The 17,435-nt window shown below is 35.7% G+C and overlaps 1 protein-coding gene across 5 annotated transcripts in view; it reads right to left on the bottom strand.

The window, feature by feature from the left end:
• st3gal3a (ST3 beta-galactoside alpha-2,3-sialyltransferase 3a) overlaps positions 1-17,435 on the bottom strand; it is a 46,547-nt gene that overhangs the window by 5,553 nt on the left and 23,559 nt on the right. For all 5 annotated transcript variants that reach the window (XM_067458884.1, XM_067458885.1, XM_067458883.1 and 2 more), the window contains 4 exons: positions 12,729-12,823; positions 9,260-9,323; positions 8,978-9,073; positions 8,616-8,802 (listed from right to left, as the gene is read on the bottom strand). In XM_067458884.1, the coding sequence (XP_067314985.1) occupies positions 8,616-8,802; positions 8,978-9,073; positions 9,260-9,323; positions 12,729-12,823 (442 nt within the window). The remainder of the gene's footprint in view (positions 1-8,615; positions 8,803-8,977; positions 9,074-9,259; positions 9,324-12,728; positions 12,824-17,435) is intronic.

Here is a 17,435-nt window from a genome sequence, read left to right as displayed (position 1 = left end):
AAGTCTCTTCAGTTAAAATAACTATTTTAATTTAGTCATTTATTTCTGTGATCAAAGCGGCATTTTCAACATTAGTACTCCAGTTTGTCACATGATCCTTTAGAAATCATTTTAAGCTGATTTGCTGCTAAACATGTTTTTATCATCATCAAAATCATCATCATTGAAAATAGTTGTAATGCTTAATATTTTTGTTAAAACAGCAATACATTTTTTTTCAGTTTACTTTGCTAAATAGAAAGTTCAAAAGGACATAATTTATTTGAAATAATATTTTGTAACATTATGAAATGTCTTTGCTCTCACTTTTGATTAATTGAATCGCATCCTTGCTGAATAATGTTACTGACCCAAAACCTTTGAGTGGTAGTGTTCACAATCAATACTATTTCAAATCATTCAGAATACAGCACCACAGTAACAAGTCATGATGTAAAAGTCTCAAATGTTGAAGTCTGACCAGCATTACTAAGAATGCAGAAAGCAGGTGCAGGTAAAAATATGTTTTCTACCCTGCCACAGTAAAATTCTAGATAAAGTAGCAAACATTCAGTGAGCGCTCAAGCGCAGGTGAATCAGCCAGTGTTGTTCAGACTCACAGGGTGAGAGGCATAAACACACAGGTGGAAAATGTGACGTGGCTCAGGCAGAGAGAGATGAACACAATACCCTGTACCGCGGAGAGGAGAGGGGCCATTTAAAAGCCCCATGAAAAACAAGAAGCGCAAACAAAGCCACAAAGGCAAGGAAGACCCTGTATCAATCACCCTGTGGCAGGTTCCACCTCCTACATTGCACGAGGCCTTTGTACGCAGAGTTTCTCTGATACCTGTCACTGAGCTGCTTGAAACAGACCTGCAGGTAAAAAAAGAGATGACTAATGATTACGAACTCTGAACTCTGGCTGATGTGTGTTCGCCTGATAGTCCTGGCCAAATGGCTCATTGTGCTGTATCACAGACACGGTCACTCAACACTGCCGTAGCAACAAACGGAAAACTAATCTGACCACAGTGTTTTCTACACTGCTGCTGATGTATGTACACACCTAGTGTGTACATACATAGATATAAGGATGGATGGATGGATGGATGGATAGATATATTTATGTGACCAAATATACACATCTCATCATTTTGACCACAAAATATTTTGCCATTTTTGGCTTGTTCCATTTTTTTCTCTCTCAAAAATAGAAACAAGGAATAGGAATAAAAAAAATAGGACAAGCCAAAAATGGCAAAATCCCATCATTTACTGGGATTATTGTGTGTATTATATACCGTATACATATATATAGATAATCCCAGTAAACGATTAAAATATACTTCTTTAAAATATATTTCTTCCCAATTAAGTAATTTACTGTACATATAAAAATAAAGGCTATTTTAGGTTTTATTGTATAATCATATAAGGGATAAATGTAGTTAGCCTGTCTCTAAATAAATAAACAAACATTTCATCTGTAATAACGAATCTTACGTAAAGGTTAAATATACAGTTAGCGGGCCATTATCTGCAATAATTACTTAATTGCGAATTTGAGATTAAATCACATCTAACATTAAAGTACGTATTTACATAATATATGCGTGTGTGCGTCTATACAAATATATAAAAACCGACATATAATATATATAGAAAATAAATATATACATACACACACACAATGTAAACAAAATGTTATGTTAGATTAATCCCGATTAATCGATTTGAGTTGACAGCACTACTGTAAAAACTCAATTTCGCATTTTAGAAAAGAAATGACTACTTGATTACTTACAGAATGTTTGCCTTCTGTTTCAGAATAAATCTCTCAATTAATTTACTCAAATACATTTTTAAACAAATTGAAAAAAACTCAATCAATTCAATCAATGTAACAACCCGGTCACAAACTGAACAAAATCGCACTTTCAGTCATATCCGATGTACACATCCACACACTCACATACTTTCCCTGATGGGTAATCCTCAAACCCTTTAGTTTTAAGCTCCAAACTTCCCTTCCTTTGGTTAAAAGAGTTCCTGACACATTTTTGAGCGATGATGCAGGCCTGTAACCTGTGGGCGTGGAGTGCGCCCTGCGTTTCCCCGCTCTTCAGAGGGACCGTGGAAGCCATTACGGCTCACACACTACAATGGCCGCTCTCAGTTGCTCTGGCACTCTGGAGGTGCAAGTCGCAGACTTTATCACAGAATCCATCAGTTTCCAGTAGGCTGACACACACTGTGGTATTCATAAGCCACTGTGGCTTTCTGGAGCAGTCTGTGGAGTGGTAGAGGTCGCTGACCCTGACCTTGACCTCCAACCCCCAGTCTCCTCATGTCTGAGTCACCAGACTCTGAAGACACTTGACTCTCATAAACACCATTGTGAGGCAGTGCGTACGCCGAACATGTCATACAAAGCATCTAATGATTCATAGACATGAACTCCCTAGCGAGCTGCCTTTCTAGGCTCACCAGAGTTTGGAAAAATAGTTATATTCAGGATTTGACCCCAGAAAAGGAGGAACTACTAAAGAGTTTTCAATTTATGCACGTTGAATCAAACATTATAGTCACATTGGATCTTCTTGAGTTGAATGAAATTCTCCAATCTTCCACCTAATCTTTTTATGAAATGTTCCTTCTCTTCTTGCATCAAATCAAATCTCAGTTTCTTGAATAGATTCTTCTTAAATGTTCTAAAATTATCTTGAAACTTTTTAGTTCTAATATTTTTCTTTTCAAATGAAATATTTTTTTATTTCAAATGTTCTCAAATTTATTGTTTTTGAAAGTTCTCATCTTAGTCAAATTGAATCTTACATTAATATTCTGAAATGCTCTTGCAATTTTCTATTTTTCTCTTTTTTTTCTATTCTCGAGTCAAATCAAATCTTCTCAAACCTTGAATTGGAGTCACGTCAAGTTTTCAGTCAAACTGAAATCTTACATTAATATTCTAAAAAACGTATTTTATATTCTTGAGTTAAATCAAATCAAATGATCTACACCCTTTTAGCATGTTCTCTAATTTGAGTCAAATCAAATCATCTTACTCAAATGAAATTGTAAATTCAATGATCTTATCTTTTGAAATGTCTTATCTTCTTGAGTCAAATCAAATCTTCTCAAACCTTCTTGAATGTTCTCAAATTGGAGTCACAAAGTAATCTTAGTCAAATTTAATATGCTCTCGAATTTAGTCTTTTCATCTTCTAAAATATTCTTGCAGAGTTCCTTCTCTTTTATTCTTCAGTCAAATCATGTTCTCTAATATATTCTTCTTTTCTTGTTCTTAAATTATCTTTTTTAACATTCTCAAATTGGAGTCACATTAAATCATCTTAGTGAAATTGAATCTTATCTTCTCAACTTCAATCTTTTCTTCTCTATATTTTACTTTTTTAATCTTCTCATGAAATGTTCTTTCAATGGTTCTCTTCTCTTCTCTTCTCTTCTCTTCTCTTCTCTTCTCTTCTCTTCTCTTCTCTTCGACGTGACTCATTACACTAACAGTGGAAACAACAGCAGGTAGTTTATTGACCCCTTGTCCACCTGCTCATGTTTTCTTTTCTGTATGGCCATGTTTGAAGCTGATTTCAAAGAAGAGACAAAAGCAAAAGGACAGCTATCTCAAGCCATCCACAAGTAGGACAGCTGAGACAACCGAAATCTTCCTCGGCAGATCTTCGGCTGGACTAACATCTCACACATGGTGGCATTAGTCTAAACAGGCCATACAAAGACTACAGATGATTTAGCCGCTTTGACGCATCATTTACGACAAGATATCTTGGCCGTTCTTTTGCTTTTAGAAGACATAGCTGCAATTTAATCCCAAATCAACAGAGATTCAAGTCAAAGAAACACGGCCAATAAACACACACAACTGAAAAACATCTACTTCATCTCTGACCTCTCAATTATCCTCATCAGTATTCCTGACTGATTGTTTTGAACGGAAGAATATTTAGGAGACGGTCTACACACTTCAAAACCTTCACCGAATTAACACGTTCCGCTCAATTTCATGTGTAAATTAGAGCCGTGATTGTAGCATGCAGTAGGACATGAATGAATGCTTCACATGGACGGGTCAGTGACAGATAATACTCGTAAAGTGGAAGAGACATTTAAACTGAAAACAATTACCTGAAGAATTAATTTCACTGGTCTTAGCTGTGAAGTTTTCCGTTTAAGTCTGTTTATCATTATGCAAAATTACTCAAATTCGACTTAAATTGGTTCATTTATTGTTCAGTTTGTTCAGTAAATCACTGTTTTGGCAGTAAATCGTAATGGGTGTACTTAAACCGCACGCTATGGCATGAGACAATCTATCCTGAAACAATCTATCTTCACTCACAGGGTAGCTGCATGTTTGAGAGAATGAAACCAATTAAAGAATCAAAGACTAATTTTGCTCAACCTAAAATACAATAAAAATCTTGTTTAAACAATCAAAGTATGTTTTTTTCATGTAAATACCCCAAAATGCAACCTTGCAAAGTTTCCACCAAAATACCAGTTACAATATAAGATAAAACGTACAAGCATGATTGATGAATATTTAGTCTACAGCTGCCTTTACACAGCAGTCTGAAGCAGCATTTTAACCATAAAAATAATTTTTAAAAATTAAAATATTTTAAATGTAGTGGTACACTATTGTTCAAAAGTTTGGGGGTCAGTACAATTAAAGACATTTTTCTCATGACATGAGAAATCAAATTTGCCTTGATCTTTTGACATGAGTTTTTTTTTAACCATTAAAACATCCTGCAAGTTCCATAGCTTAAAATGACTTCCTTGCATTTATTTGATCAAGCTCCAAAGATGGCTTGTTTTAATATTGGGTGACCCGTCATGTCACATGGCCAAATACATTTGCATATGACATTGACAAATGCCCACCGCCATTCAGTTGTTTAATAGAGGACATTTGCATAAACTGGATGTGAAAGTTGCGTTGCGTCAAAAGCAAACAGAAGCCATTAAAATGCCTGATGCTGTCTACACTGGATACAGTACACAGACGCACATTCGGTTTCTGAAATACTTGAGTCTCAGTTTGAACAGCTCGCATGCGTCTCTGTATAGACTTCAGGAGGATCCCAGAGTCAGAAACAAGTGGATGGTTTATTTAATGAACAGGGTTGCCAATTCTCACGCATTCGGCGTGAGACACGCTTTCAGGCTCTCTGTCGCACTCTCACGCTGCCCAACTTAATCTCACGCCAAATTGCCAAACCAGTTTTTGATATTAAACAAAGCTAGGCCTATATCTTATTATTATTATTATTACGTATTAATGCGAAATTCAAACAATAAATAGCGTTTTGCTGCTAATGTTAAAGCCAGAGGCGTTGGAAAGCGAGTTGCAATGTGCGCTCATCTCCCGGCGGCGCGTGGTCACGTGGCTCAGGGAGCGCTCAATACTTCCAGCGCTGTGTCAATGCATTTGAATGGCTTAAGCAGACACATAACAGTTTCACTATACAGATGTTTGCACTTTGCAGCAAGTTTTGGTAAACAGTACAACTTAGTGTGCATTGATTATTATGTCAGCCATATTCACAGGATCGTTTTATTATGGAGAGTGATAGAGATACTAAACTTAACTTTTTTAGTTTATTCTTAGCTAAAAACACTTGCGACTTTTAAAAAATATGTGCTCATTAATGTTTATTTCTTTCTTTCAAGTAATAAAGTATTCTCGTAAGTTTATAATAAGCCATTGAAAATACATACGGGTGAGGGGTTCGAATGCCGGTCGCCATGTTGCCCCTCCATCTTGAAAGTACATTAGCCAAAGAGGGACATACCCGTAAATTCAAGCTTCGCCTTACACGTTTTAACACTCGATGGCACCATGTCGAATGTGAAGAGAGGGATTGCCATGTTAATCTTGAACTAAATTGGCCACTGTAGGAGTTAAAACGAAATCAGAATTGTGAGGAACAGAAACTAATATTCACTGGATGTCATATACCTTTACACCGCTAGATGGGGGAAAATATCACAGTGGAGCTTTAACATCATTTTATTCTTGTATTTAGCCCTCAGGTATTCCTTAATTGGTCACACTCATACTCATTGATGGTCAAAAGTGACCATACACCCTAACCATTTTTTAATTACATAAGTGTTCTATCTTTTAGTTCAATAATATTTATTAAATATTTTGAAGAGATCTTTTGGTACAAAATACTATTTGTGCAATAATTAATGACCACTTAAAATATATTTCTTCTAATATTTTTATCATTTATATTACAATTTGTGTAGTAATTAAGGTTAAAATAGAGAATTCCAATTCAAAGAGGCAAATTAGAGTAATTTTGTGGCTAAAAAATAATAATGTTAATTTGTAATGCCATTACCCAGTAGGTGCCTTATGGCTCTTTAATAAATACACATGTATCTAATCTAGCATTTTAATAAATATTTAGGTATGATCAAACCCTATATTTCTTTAAATGTGAAATTTTAAAATGTTAATAATTTTTGCATTATATTAGGACTTAGCATCCTAATATTTTTCATGAATAATGATACTTGTATAAGCACACACAAGTGAACAATATTGAATTCAAGCACATATAATTTGACTTTCTATGATTAGAAAGTTTAAAATAGTGCTTAGACAAACAAATCTTTTATTATGTACAGTAAGCTAAATACAACATATGAATTAATACTAATTTAAGATCGAAATATCTCAACTTTATCTCTATAACTTTTGAAGAGTAGTGTATATTATAGTTAACGACAGATTCTTACAGAGAGATGCAAGAAAAAAGTAGTGTTTCATTTACATTCATTAGATGCTGCATCTTTATCTCAGATTTGCCTGACTCAGTCTCACATCTTCCAGAATGCCACCATGTTTAGGACCTCTAGTCCTCTACACATGACAAGCAAAACTTTTTTTTCTTTTTTTCTACAATTTAAGCCATGTTACTTCTTTTTTTCAGGACCCCTTTCATAAGAACACTCATGTACCATATTTAAGAGATTCATTTCTTGCTCTTCCCCAAACCTAAAATTATCTCTCTCCTAATGGCTTTTTGGCTGGCGGTGGGAATTCTAATGGAGTAGGATATAGAAGGCGCGTTATCTGTGTTTTCAGAGGAAGAGAAAGTCAAGCTGCTGCCCATGGGAAAAGGTGCCGTATGGAGACTTTCTAAAGACACATCAACAAATCTCAGCCACTAACCCTATCAGGATACAGTCAGACACAGAACTGATCTCCCACAATCACTTAAGAACCTGTATGTGTTATAGATAGTGAGATTCACTGAAAAAGTGCTAAAAGTGTGGCAACAGAAATATCACAAGCAACTCCTCACAACCAGCCACACGTCGGTGACTTATTACAGCGTTATGACCTGGGGATCCAAATAATGCGGAAATGTCCTTGAGCTGAGTCAACTTTCATCATGGAGAAGGTCCTCTAGCAGAACGGAGACCAGATGTGAGTGCCATTTTCATTAGCATTCTGTAGATAACGCAGAGAAAGAGCTGCTTGACTGAACCCAAACCCAGGAGATAAGGTGCCCATTCTGCAGCCCAGACCACACAATTAAGCACATCATTGAGTTCCTGTCTGTCACCTGAGGAAACACTACACTGGCTGCCTCACACACAGCTGCATATCAAAGACGCATAAAAAAACACCCTCATCCGGTTCTACTGAACACAACGCCAATGCAGCTTCATAAACTTGAGTTTCAGGAGCGGTTTCGAATTCAGCACTGCCGTGACAATTTTACACTCATCGATCCTGTAAATCCATCCTTCTTCCTCACATTTTAATACTGTTATGACAAATTCTGCTCAGCAAGGTAAATGCCATTTAATTGCCTAACCGAGCAAAACTACAAAGATGACTGTGTAGTTTTGAAAGCATCAGTAAGAATGTGTGAAACCTAAAAAAAAAAAAAATCCTACAAAAAGGCTTGATATTTATGGTATCAATATAGCTGTAGACTTTCCATCTTTTAAAAAAAAACTAAAATAAATAATAATAATAATAATAATAATACAAGAAACAACAACTTCTAAATGTTTGTGTTTTTTTATATTTAAAGATTAAAAATATGTATTTTTTGGTGGAGAAAATTAAAAAACAACAACTGGGCCAGCAATAATTTGTTTTAATATATTGTGGTCCCTGTTACTCATATTTGATATTAGTGTACAGAGCACACACTATGCTGCCCCCTACTGGTACATGTATTGCCCGTCTACAACTAATGATCACCTTTTTATATATATATATATATATATATATATATATATATATATATATATATATATATATATATATATATATATATATATATATATATATATATATATATATATATATATATATATATATATATATATATATATATATATATATATATATATATTTGTATTTTCTGAGCTGATTTTAAAGACAAAACTGCGAAATAGACTTAAACGTTATAAATGGAAATGAGAATACGGATGCAAATAAAATCGAATTAGTCATAATATTTGATAAATACATTTAATAAATAAAAAAGAGAATGCATTTTTTGTGAGCTTGTTCATCATGTACTGTATGAGTGATCAAGTTTTTCACATCTTACAAGCTTGTCCTTGAACACCATGTGACGCAGCCATTTGAAGTCCATGGGTTTAAAGGCAGAGAAGACGAAAAGCGAGCTCTTCTCGTAGCGCTCAGGTTTCTGGATGGCTCCTTCAGGGTAGGTGATACGCATGGTGGTCTTCCGGCCCACGTCCTTCTCGAACCCGGCCACAGGAGCCTCGTTCAGTCTGAACCCAGAGGACAAATATCTGTGATTAAACTGTGATTGATGTGCAAGATTCATCAGTGAGCATTATTAAATCAACATTATTCATCTGATTTCTTTTAATATGCCCAATATCAAGTGGTGAATTTAGAGAATGCTAATTACATATATATTAGATTTTTTATATATTAACTTACCGTACAACAACATCATATTGATCGATTTTGGAGCCCAAGGACTTATTGAACAGAATGCCTCCATTGCCAATAATAATACACTTTTTACAACTAAGACTATAGGAAAAAAAGATACAAAGCGTTGTTATAACAACTGATCATCAGTACAGCATTACACATTGAAAGAATGACAATAGAAAGTTTTAAAATATATAAGAAATTGTGTATCATGTAATACACAAATTACACATTTTGGTGGAGTGAATGCTGTTGTGTTTTGCCGTTTATGTGAACAATAATTACCTGTCCAGTTCTGAACCTAGCGAATAGCTCTTTGTAGCTGATAAAATATGATCGATGATCTTTTCTGTGGACAGAGAAAACAAAGATTTACTCCTTTAGAGAGAAAAACTACAGAAAATGCTGGAACTCCTTTTCAACAGAGATAACTATATTGTGACATATCCATTCTGAAGATTATCGGAAAGTTCCTCAAATTGTGGTATGATGAGCTGTTTCCAAACTACAGTGTATTGAGTCATCTAACATAATTGTCTTGGTATCACCAGACCAAGCTCCATTTAAGATTGAACATTGGTCTGCGGAGTCTGCTCTGTATTTTCAACTGCACAAGAGGTTTGATAAACGAGCATTATTCAAACGACTCTGTACGCCATTGGGCAGTCCTTTAACCAATCAGAGCACAAAAGGCGTGATCAATGGGCAACGACCCATCATTTCTCTATCCGTCATCGTGTTAAACCTGCCAATAGCGCACCAGGTGGAAAAGCCAGTCTGTGATTGTTTCCCTCTAAAGTGTAACAGAAGCAGAAGAAATTAATGTACAGGTTTCCAGACTTGAGTTGCATGGCGAAATCAAACCGCCGGCAGATCAGCTTGGGTTTACCCAGTCTACTAACATTATGCATAAATTAATCAATTTTAGTCTTCCTGAACACCTTTGCATACTATGTTTATGTAGTATTATTTAAGACAATCTTAAGTTGTGTCCCAAATGACGTACTATACACTACGTATGCACTTGTGCACTATGTATTCAATCATGTCGTGGCCAAGTGGCAACCTTGAAGCCAATATGAAAGTGACTTAAACTGATATTCATCGAATGGCTGCTAGAGACAGACTCCAAGAGGGAGCAGAATCTCTTTGAGCTCAAAGTTAAAATGGCCAACTTTACAGCAGAATTTTTTTTTGTTTACAGTCAGGTACAAAAAGTGGTTTTGGGCTATACAGCTAATTTTGCCCTTCATGACAACTGTGAGGGGGGTGTTTAAAAAACAACAAAAAAAACTCATTCATTTAAATTATATTAAGCTTTAAAGTTCTGCATAATTAAGGGCGTGGCCCTTGAGTGACAGCTGGATTTCCATAAAGGTTTGAGCTAGGTGGGCGTGGTTTTAGCAAGCTCCACCCACATCCCACCTCTTTGCCCAATTTCAGTTATCCAGTAACGCACTGCCAAGATGGGAACGGCTGACTTTAGGCTTCAAAAAATTATCTTCAGAAGCCTACGTGTGACTATGTTCATTTTTTTATTTACGTCCATATCTATGGTGTGAGCGCACTTCTCGCACTATTTATACTACAAAACATCACAAGAATAGTGCACATGTACACAAATTGGGACGCACCTAGTCATACATGCTATTTAGGGTTGAAGATCTATATGAATGATCTATCTGTGAAGGTCAGATTATATTAAAAGGAGCATTTCTAAAGCAGCACAGTCTCACGCTCCCATACACAATGCTTTAGCCTCCTGGGAAAGATCCTACATCACAGCCTCAAAAAGCAGTTTATCCTCTACACAATCCATTGTGCTATTTTTAGTAAAACCGAAAGGCTTTCCATTGGGAAACAAGCCCTTTATGCTAAAGATAATAGAAAAGGATATGAATGTTAAGTCCACAACAGCAAAACCACTGATCTGCGTCATTTTTAGTCTATTTTATTAGTCTGCCTGCCAATTTCTTTTTAAAAGATAAATCACTTGAAAAATTAATAGTACACCTTTTCCTTAAAAAGCCATACTATTTAAGGTATCATTCATGTCTGCAGCACAAAATGTTTAAGGAGTCTGTCCAAACGCATGAGCAGTATTTTAAGTGTTTTCATCTGAACATCACATTAGACAGCAATACTTTCCACACACACACCCCTTGAGAAATGTCAGCAGGATGGATGCAGAGATGCTGACAGTTCTGTTCTTAACATCCCACACCATCTGCCAAAGCTGCTAAACGGAGTCGGAGGAAAACTTATCACTTAACATGCACATTTGAAGGTAATTACACACAAACCCTCTGGGCAGAGATGAATGAAGGTAAGTGGGAAGGTTTCTGGTTTAAACGTCTGGAAGCTTACCAGATGAAGAAACCACTGAAGACGTGACTGAATAGACGCCACGAGAAAATGGCTTCCACCTTACCTGCATAAGCCTATGGTGACCAGTTGCATTACTTTGACATTTACCTAATATTTATTTTTTCCCATTTACAAGTCATGTGCAAATGTTAATCTACAAGAAAATACAGACATTTATTTTGTAAAGCTACATTAATTAATCTTGACTAAACATACTACCAGTCAAAAGGAAAAATTCCAGTTGGGAATAATTAAGATTTTTCAATTCTTTGAAAAAGTTTCTTCTGCTCACCAAGGCTGCCTATATTTGTTTAGGAATACAGTAAAAACAGTATTTTGAGAAATAATATTACAACGGTTATCTTTTTGAATATATTTTAAAATGTAATTTATTCCTTTAACATTGATAAAGATTAAAATTAATAATGGGCATCAATAATACAAAAGTTTTAGTATCAGATGATTTCTGAAGGATCATGTGACACTGAAGACTGGAGTAATTTCACAATATTACCATTTTCATTGTATTTTTTTGTATTAAATAAATGCAGCCCTGATGAACAAAAAAAGTTTTCAAAAATATTAAACAGGTCTTGCAGACCCCAAACTGATAGTGTATGCGATTGATGCATGTGCACAATAAGTTTTTACAAAATATTAAAAAAAAAAACATCTCAGACAGACAGTAGGACTTTATCATTGTTAAAGAAACTGTTCAAATGTTTTGCTACTTTTCAATGCCAGTCAAAGAAGAATTTTCCCCGTCATAATGGTGTAGTTATTGCATCTACTGTAAGCAGACAGCGAGTGTAATGACATGAGGGCACATAGACTGATTATGCCAATTTCTTTTCACCCTTGGTGAAGAACAACAAAGCATAAAAAGGATAGTTCCAGTTGAAAAATTGGATGAGCCATTTAAAGCTCATGTACTAGCCAATATACTGTATATACAATTATGTTCTATATTATTTTGGCTCAACTCACAGATTGATTTATCATCATCACAGACCTTGTTAACCTCAAATAATCCACAGGTGATAATAAACGGAGTGTAAGGGTTTCTTCACACACGAAGTGTAGTGTCTTGTGACATCTTACCCCGTTGGTTCGTTTACATGTCTTTGGTCCATTTTGAGTTTCTATTTCATTTCAAACTGCACCAGAGTTCAGTTGGAACTTGAAAGAGGTCCACTTGTTTGGTTTGGAAGGCTGTGTTCACACTTTCAAATGAAGCGCACTAACAGGACAATCACACCAGGGCTCGTTTTACTCGAATCAAACATGCCAAATGTGAACACGCTCTAAAAAACATCACACTAAACCAAGGATCATGGTCAGAATCCTTATCATAAAAACGGATTTCAACTCAGAATGAAAGAAATACCTTGTGTTCTTACGCCAAAGGGAGGGTGGTAACCGCTGATCTTTGATAGCCGCTTAAAATTCGGATCAAGGAACATGGGAGCTGGTTTTAAAAACCTAAAAGAATAAATAAAAAGACAAAAAGAGAGAAAACAAGTTAAAACAAGCACGAGTGTCACGCTAACCACTCCACAGCCCACATGAGAAAGGGGGTGCGATACCTTGATAACCGCTGGAATATTTGATAGGATTATGTGGCTCGCATAACCCATAATCCACTGGCTAGCAGTGTGTTTATCAGTTGGTAAGAGATGAGCCCTGGAATGTCTAAAGAAGTCCAGCCTAAACCTGACCTTTTCTCAAAACAAGCACAGAGACTTATAAGGAGCTGAGCTCGCCAAGATACTCATCGTCTACAGACGCAAAGACTACAGTCAAGCTACACTTCTGAAAAAGTAGTTAACTACACAACATCCACAAAGTTATTTAAGGGCAATATCTTTTAAATTTACACTATGTAACTTTTTTTGTTCAAATTTGCACATCATGAATCCATCTTCTGAACCGTGTTTTTGTCTTATCCTGAATCACTACAGTACGCCTGTAATAAGTGTTTCTATTTAGACCATGCGGGACAACTGCTGCGGAGGAGTCCCGTACCAGCGTGACTCCTCATAGACATAAACAGAGAGAAGTTCTTCTTCCACAAGATGCATGCTTTTTTTTTTATTAACCGCCAGAGCACCAAAAGTTAAAGAGTGCACCTTTGTCAAAAACAGCTTTGCTCAAAAACTACAGATGCACTGAAATTGTGAGCAGAAACCATTACTTTAAACATACTATAACATTATTTTTGAAATGGATAGCAGTGTGCACTTGAAATTACCTTAATTTTTCTTTACATTTAATGCAGTCTAGAAACTTGACTCAGTGATTGATGGAGTTGTTTTTGACTGCAATCCATTACACACTGCTCTGCAAAAAGTTGCATTTTTAGGCTGGTTTGCCTTAGCAGTCTAGCAGTGAACATCACACGCAAAAAACTAAAAAACGTTGTCCCCTCGCCAATGTTCAAGATATAGTTACAGGCTTGCATGAACCATCTCAATGAATCAATTGATTCACTATGGGTCTCTTTACACCTGGTCACGTCATGCATCTGTTAGCCATCGGGTTATAGTTACAGCAGGGCTCTAACATGCTGTTTAACCCATAAACACACGCTCATGTTTATTTTTTACTATGTTGGGACGAGTAAAATTTACATGTGGTTTCAACAGATGCATTTAGCGCCTGTTTACACCTGGTCACTTAATGCATTTCTCTGATTCGATAGTCATCCGATCGTAAAAAAAAAAAATAAAAAAAAAAAAAGGTATAAATGCCCTTCAAAATGCTTTTGAGACGATCACTCAAACCCCTTTAGGAGGTGGTCTGAAACTGGACAAATGCATCTTTTTTGTTGAAATTTTATTCCTCCCGAAACAGTAAAAAATTAATGTGTGAGCACTATATTACGTGATAGCCAGATGCAGAGGTGGACAAAGTACACAACTCTATTACTTGAGTAAAAATAATACTTGTCAAATATTACTACATTCTAAAAAAAGTATTCTTTATTTATTTTATTTTATTTTAAAAAGTATATTTATTTTACTTAAGTAAAAGTACAGAAGTATTTGTTTTCAAAAGTACTTAAGTATCAGAAGTAAATTTCCTTTTTATGTCAACGCATTGTTTTATTATTGTTGCATTGTTGTATAAATGCACACTATGCCATCATAATGGTTTAAGCCAGTAAGTGATGCTCCACCTGACATGCTAGCATACCTTAAACTCATTTCAATACTTGTATAAAAGTTACAAAGCTCTTCATAAAGCTGTTGTCCCTTTATCACTGAATGCACAGATCCAATACACTGATACACATCCGATATTCTCCCAACTTTTTTCTCTGCAACAACAACAACAAAACCTTTTAAAGAAGGAAAAATTAATCCACCGACTTTCAAAGCTGCTACAGAAACGACTTAGGACTTTAGGGACCTTGATAGAAATGTAGTGGAGTAAAAAGTCGAATATTTGTCTTTGAAATGCCAAAAAAAAAGTCAGATGTGACCGCACATACACGCCTCGCCGCAGATGAGTAGCTGAGTATCTCTTCATCAAGCTGACACACTCAAATGAATCTGAAAGTTCGGAGTCGCAGAGCCTCAATCTTGCACAATCATCTTCATTAAAAGCAGTGAGACCAAATGGATCTTACCAGTGCTAATTCTGCGTTCTCTTCTATTGCATTTTTGATCTTGAAATTAGTTGATGACAAATAAAATGCAACGCATATCGTTTGCTTCCGTTGACTTGAAATTGGCATAAAGCATGGAAATTGAAGATTCAATTCATATTCGTTTTGCAGAGACACATTTATGTGGGCAGGTGTAATTGGAATGGTTAACGGATCGGATAGCTATCCGATCAGCAAAAACCCATAGAGTGACCAGATGTAAACAGGCCCTAAGATGAAATTGATCTTCAAAATATATAGGAAATAAGAAAAGATTATACATAAGGAATATGAGAAAAACTGCATCATGAGTCCGATAGACTGTAACAGATCTAGATCAATTCTTTACAAAAAGAAATGGCTTTATTGTTCTCTGCTATGTTATGTAGCACCAACACCTAACACGTTACACAAACAATCATTTATACTGCTAATCTCTCTTTCCAGCCACAAAAACCACCTGGCAAAACTGTATATCTATATCAAGAAACGCCCAAATTTCTGTCAACATCGTCCACTCAACGTGCACCTGATACAACTATCCAAAACCCATTACAATGGCTGACAAAACAACACCTGAACACTTCCGTCATGTCCCTCACAGCTGCCCGACCCCTGGTGTAATGAACTAATGACACAGGTGGTCCGCTCTATTCGAGTTCCCATGACCACAATACTCTGCGCTTCTTCACATCCCAGCAGCTTAAGTGAAGGTGACACACACTCCCGCTGTTTCTCACCGGCTCGAACTTCCAAACACGTACGCTTGTGAGAAAAGTTTGCGACCCATTCATAAGTATCAGGATTACCACATACGTGACTCCTAAACTATTCATGTCATAATAATAAAACATTTTCTGCAATATTTTCACAGAACAAATGTTGAGGAGGAAGTTTACAGCAGGTGTTTCAATTAATTTAGATGTAGAGATCTTCAGGGTGCTGTTGTTTCTCCAAGTTGAAAAATTCTGAAGGATTGAAAAACTTTAGGAGCGTAATAATGTATCAAATGTGTTTCTCCTTAATAAAGGGATACAAGGAGACATTTGCACGCAGAATCTCTCTATAAATCTATTCAAATAGAAGCTCGAGATTCACCTGGACTCTTATTTTGAAATGTCTCAGATTTACTATTGCATGCTGCTCATTCCAAAAGATGATAGAGATAAAATGTACACTACTACAACCATTTACAACAGATTACTACATAAACACCATAAAGTAAACAATGTCATAATTTTTCAACAATAAATCATAAGCCAACTTGTGGCATAAATTAACAGTATTTCTTGATTGCTAGTAATTATAATGTATGTCACTTTAAAATAAAGTGCAAAACTTGACATTCATTTTCATAAATGTTTTGACTATTTAAGGACCAGCAGAGATTATTATCCGCACATGAGCTGCAAAATTAATTTTACAATTTACATCCATTTGTGTCGCAAATGCGAATGAAATGTTCAAGCTCGTTTTCATGGACTGTTGCCAGTGGTTTCACAAACACCTCATTGCACTCAGATCTGCCAAGCTAAAGTCTTCAGTCAAAAGTCAGAGATCTCAATAAGAACTCAAGCATTTCTCATCAAACTCTCGTAGGAACAACTGATCTGAGTGGCTATACACTTTCATTTTGTATGTAGCAGGTACATTTATTTAATTAATTTATTAATTTATTCAATTTTTTTACCTCTCCAAAGAACGTGTACAGGAAACATCTGATCACATATCAGATATCAAAGATAGAAAACTGAAGGTAAATATAAATGAGAACTAGCAAGCATCCCGAGCTATGAAAGAGCGTCCTCTGACGATTTTCTTCTGCAAAGGATTCATACACTATCACCAATGTATGCCTGAACATTTGCCAAATCAAACGGAGCTGCTATGTTATGCTGCAACTTATATTCTTGTAACATGTGTTCTTGGCTATTAGTTGACAGAATTTTTTGCCTTTTTGTCAGATGCTAATTACATGGTCAACTAGATGGTCAGTGTCTCAACACACACTGAAGATGTCACGGTCTATTTAGTATTCCCATCTGACTCCACTTACACCAGAAAGGTTCAGCATCAAGGATTCAGAGTCATGCGATCCGGCCCTGAGCCCTATTTTTCACTCCGCTCTATTTAATAAGCCAAAAGCAAAATTTCACATGAAGGCTAGGTAATTTCTGAAGCCATGACAGTAAAGTGATGTTTTACAACAGATTTAAAAAAAAAAAGAAATTTTCAGCCTTTCCTTTACATATAACATTTTTCCATTGAAACCATTATGTTGCTTGGTAATCCAGTTATTATACTAATGAACTATATTACTTGGCTGAATTGTTTCGTATTATTATTACTATTATTTATTAACAATAATATTTATTTGGTAACACTTCACAAAAAGGTATGAAGTGCTAACCTTACTGAAACTAACAATGAAAAAATACTTCTGCA

This window comes from Pseudorasbora parva, chromosome 12, assembly GCF_024679245.1.
Source record: "Pseudorasbora parva isolate DD20220531a chromosome 12, ASM2467924v1, whole genome shotgun sequence".
In the NCBI taxonomy this organism is placed as follows: Eukaryota; Metazoa; Chordata; class Actinopteri; order Cypriniformes; family Gobionidae; genus Pseudorasbora; species Pseudorasbora parva.
Note: the sequence above shows the minus strand (reverse complement) of the source record. Positions and strands in the feature narration are given on the sequence as shown.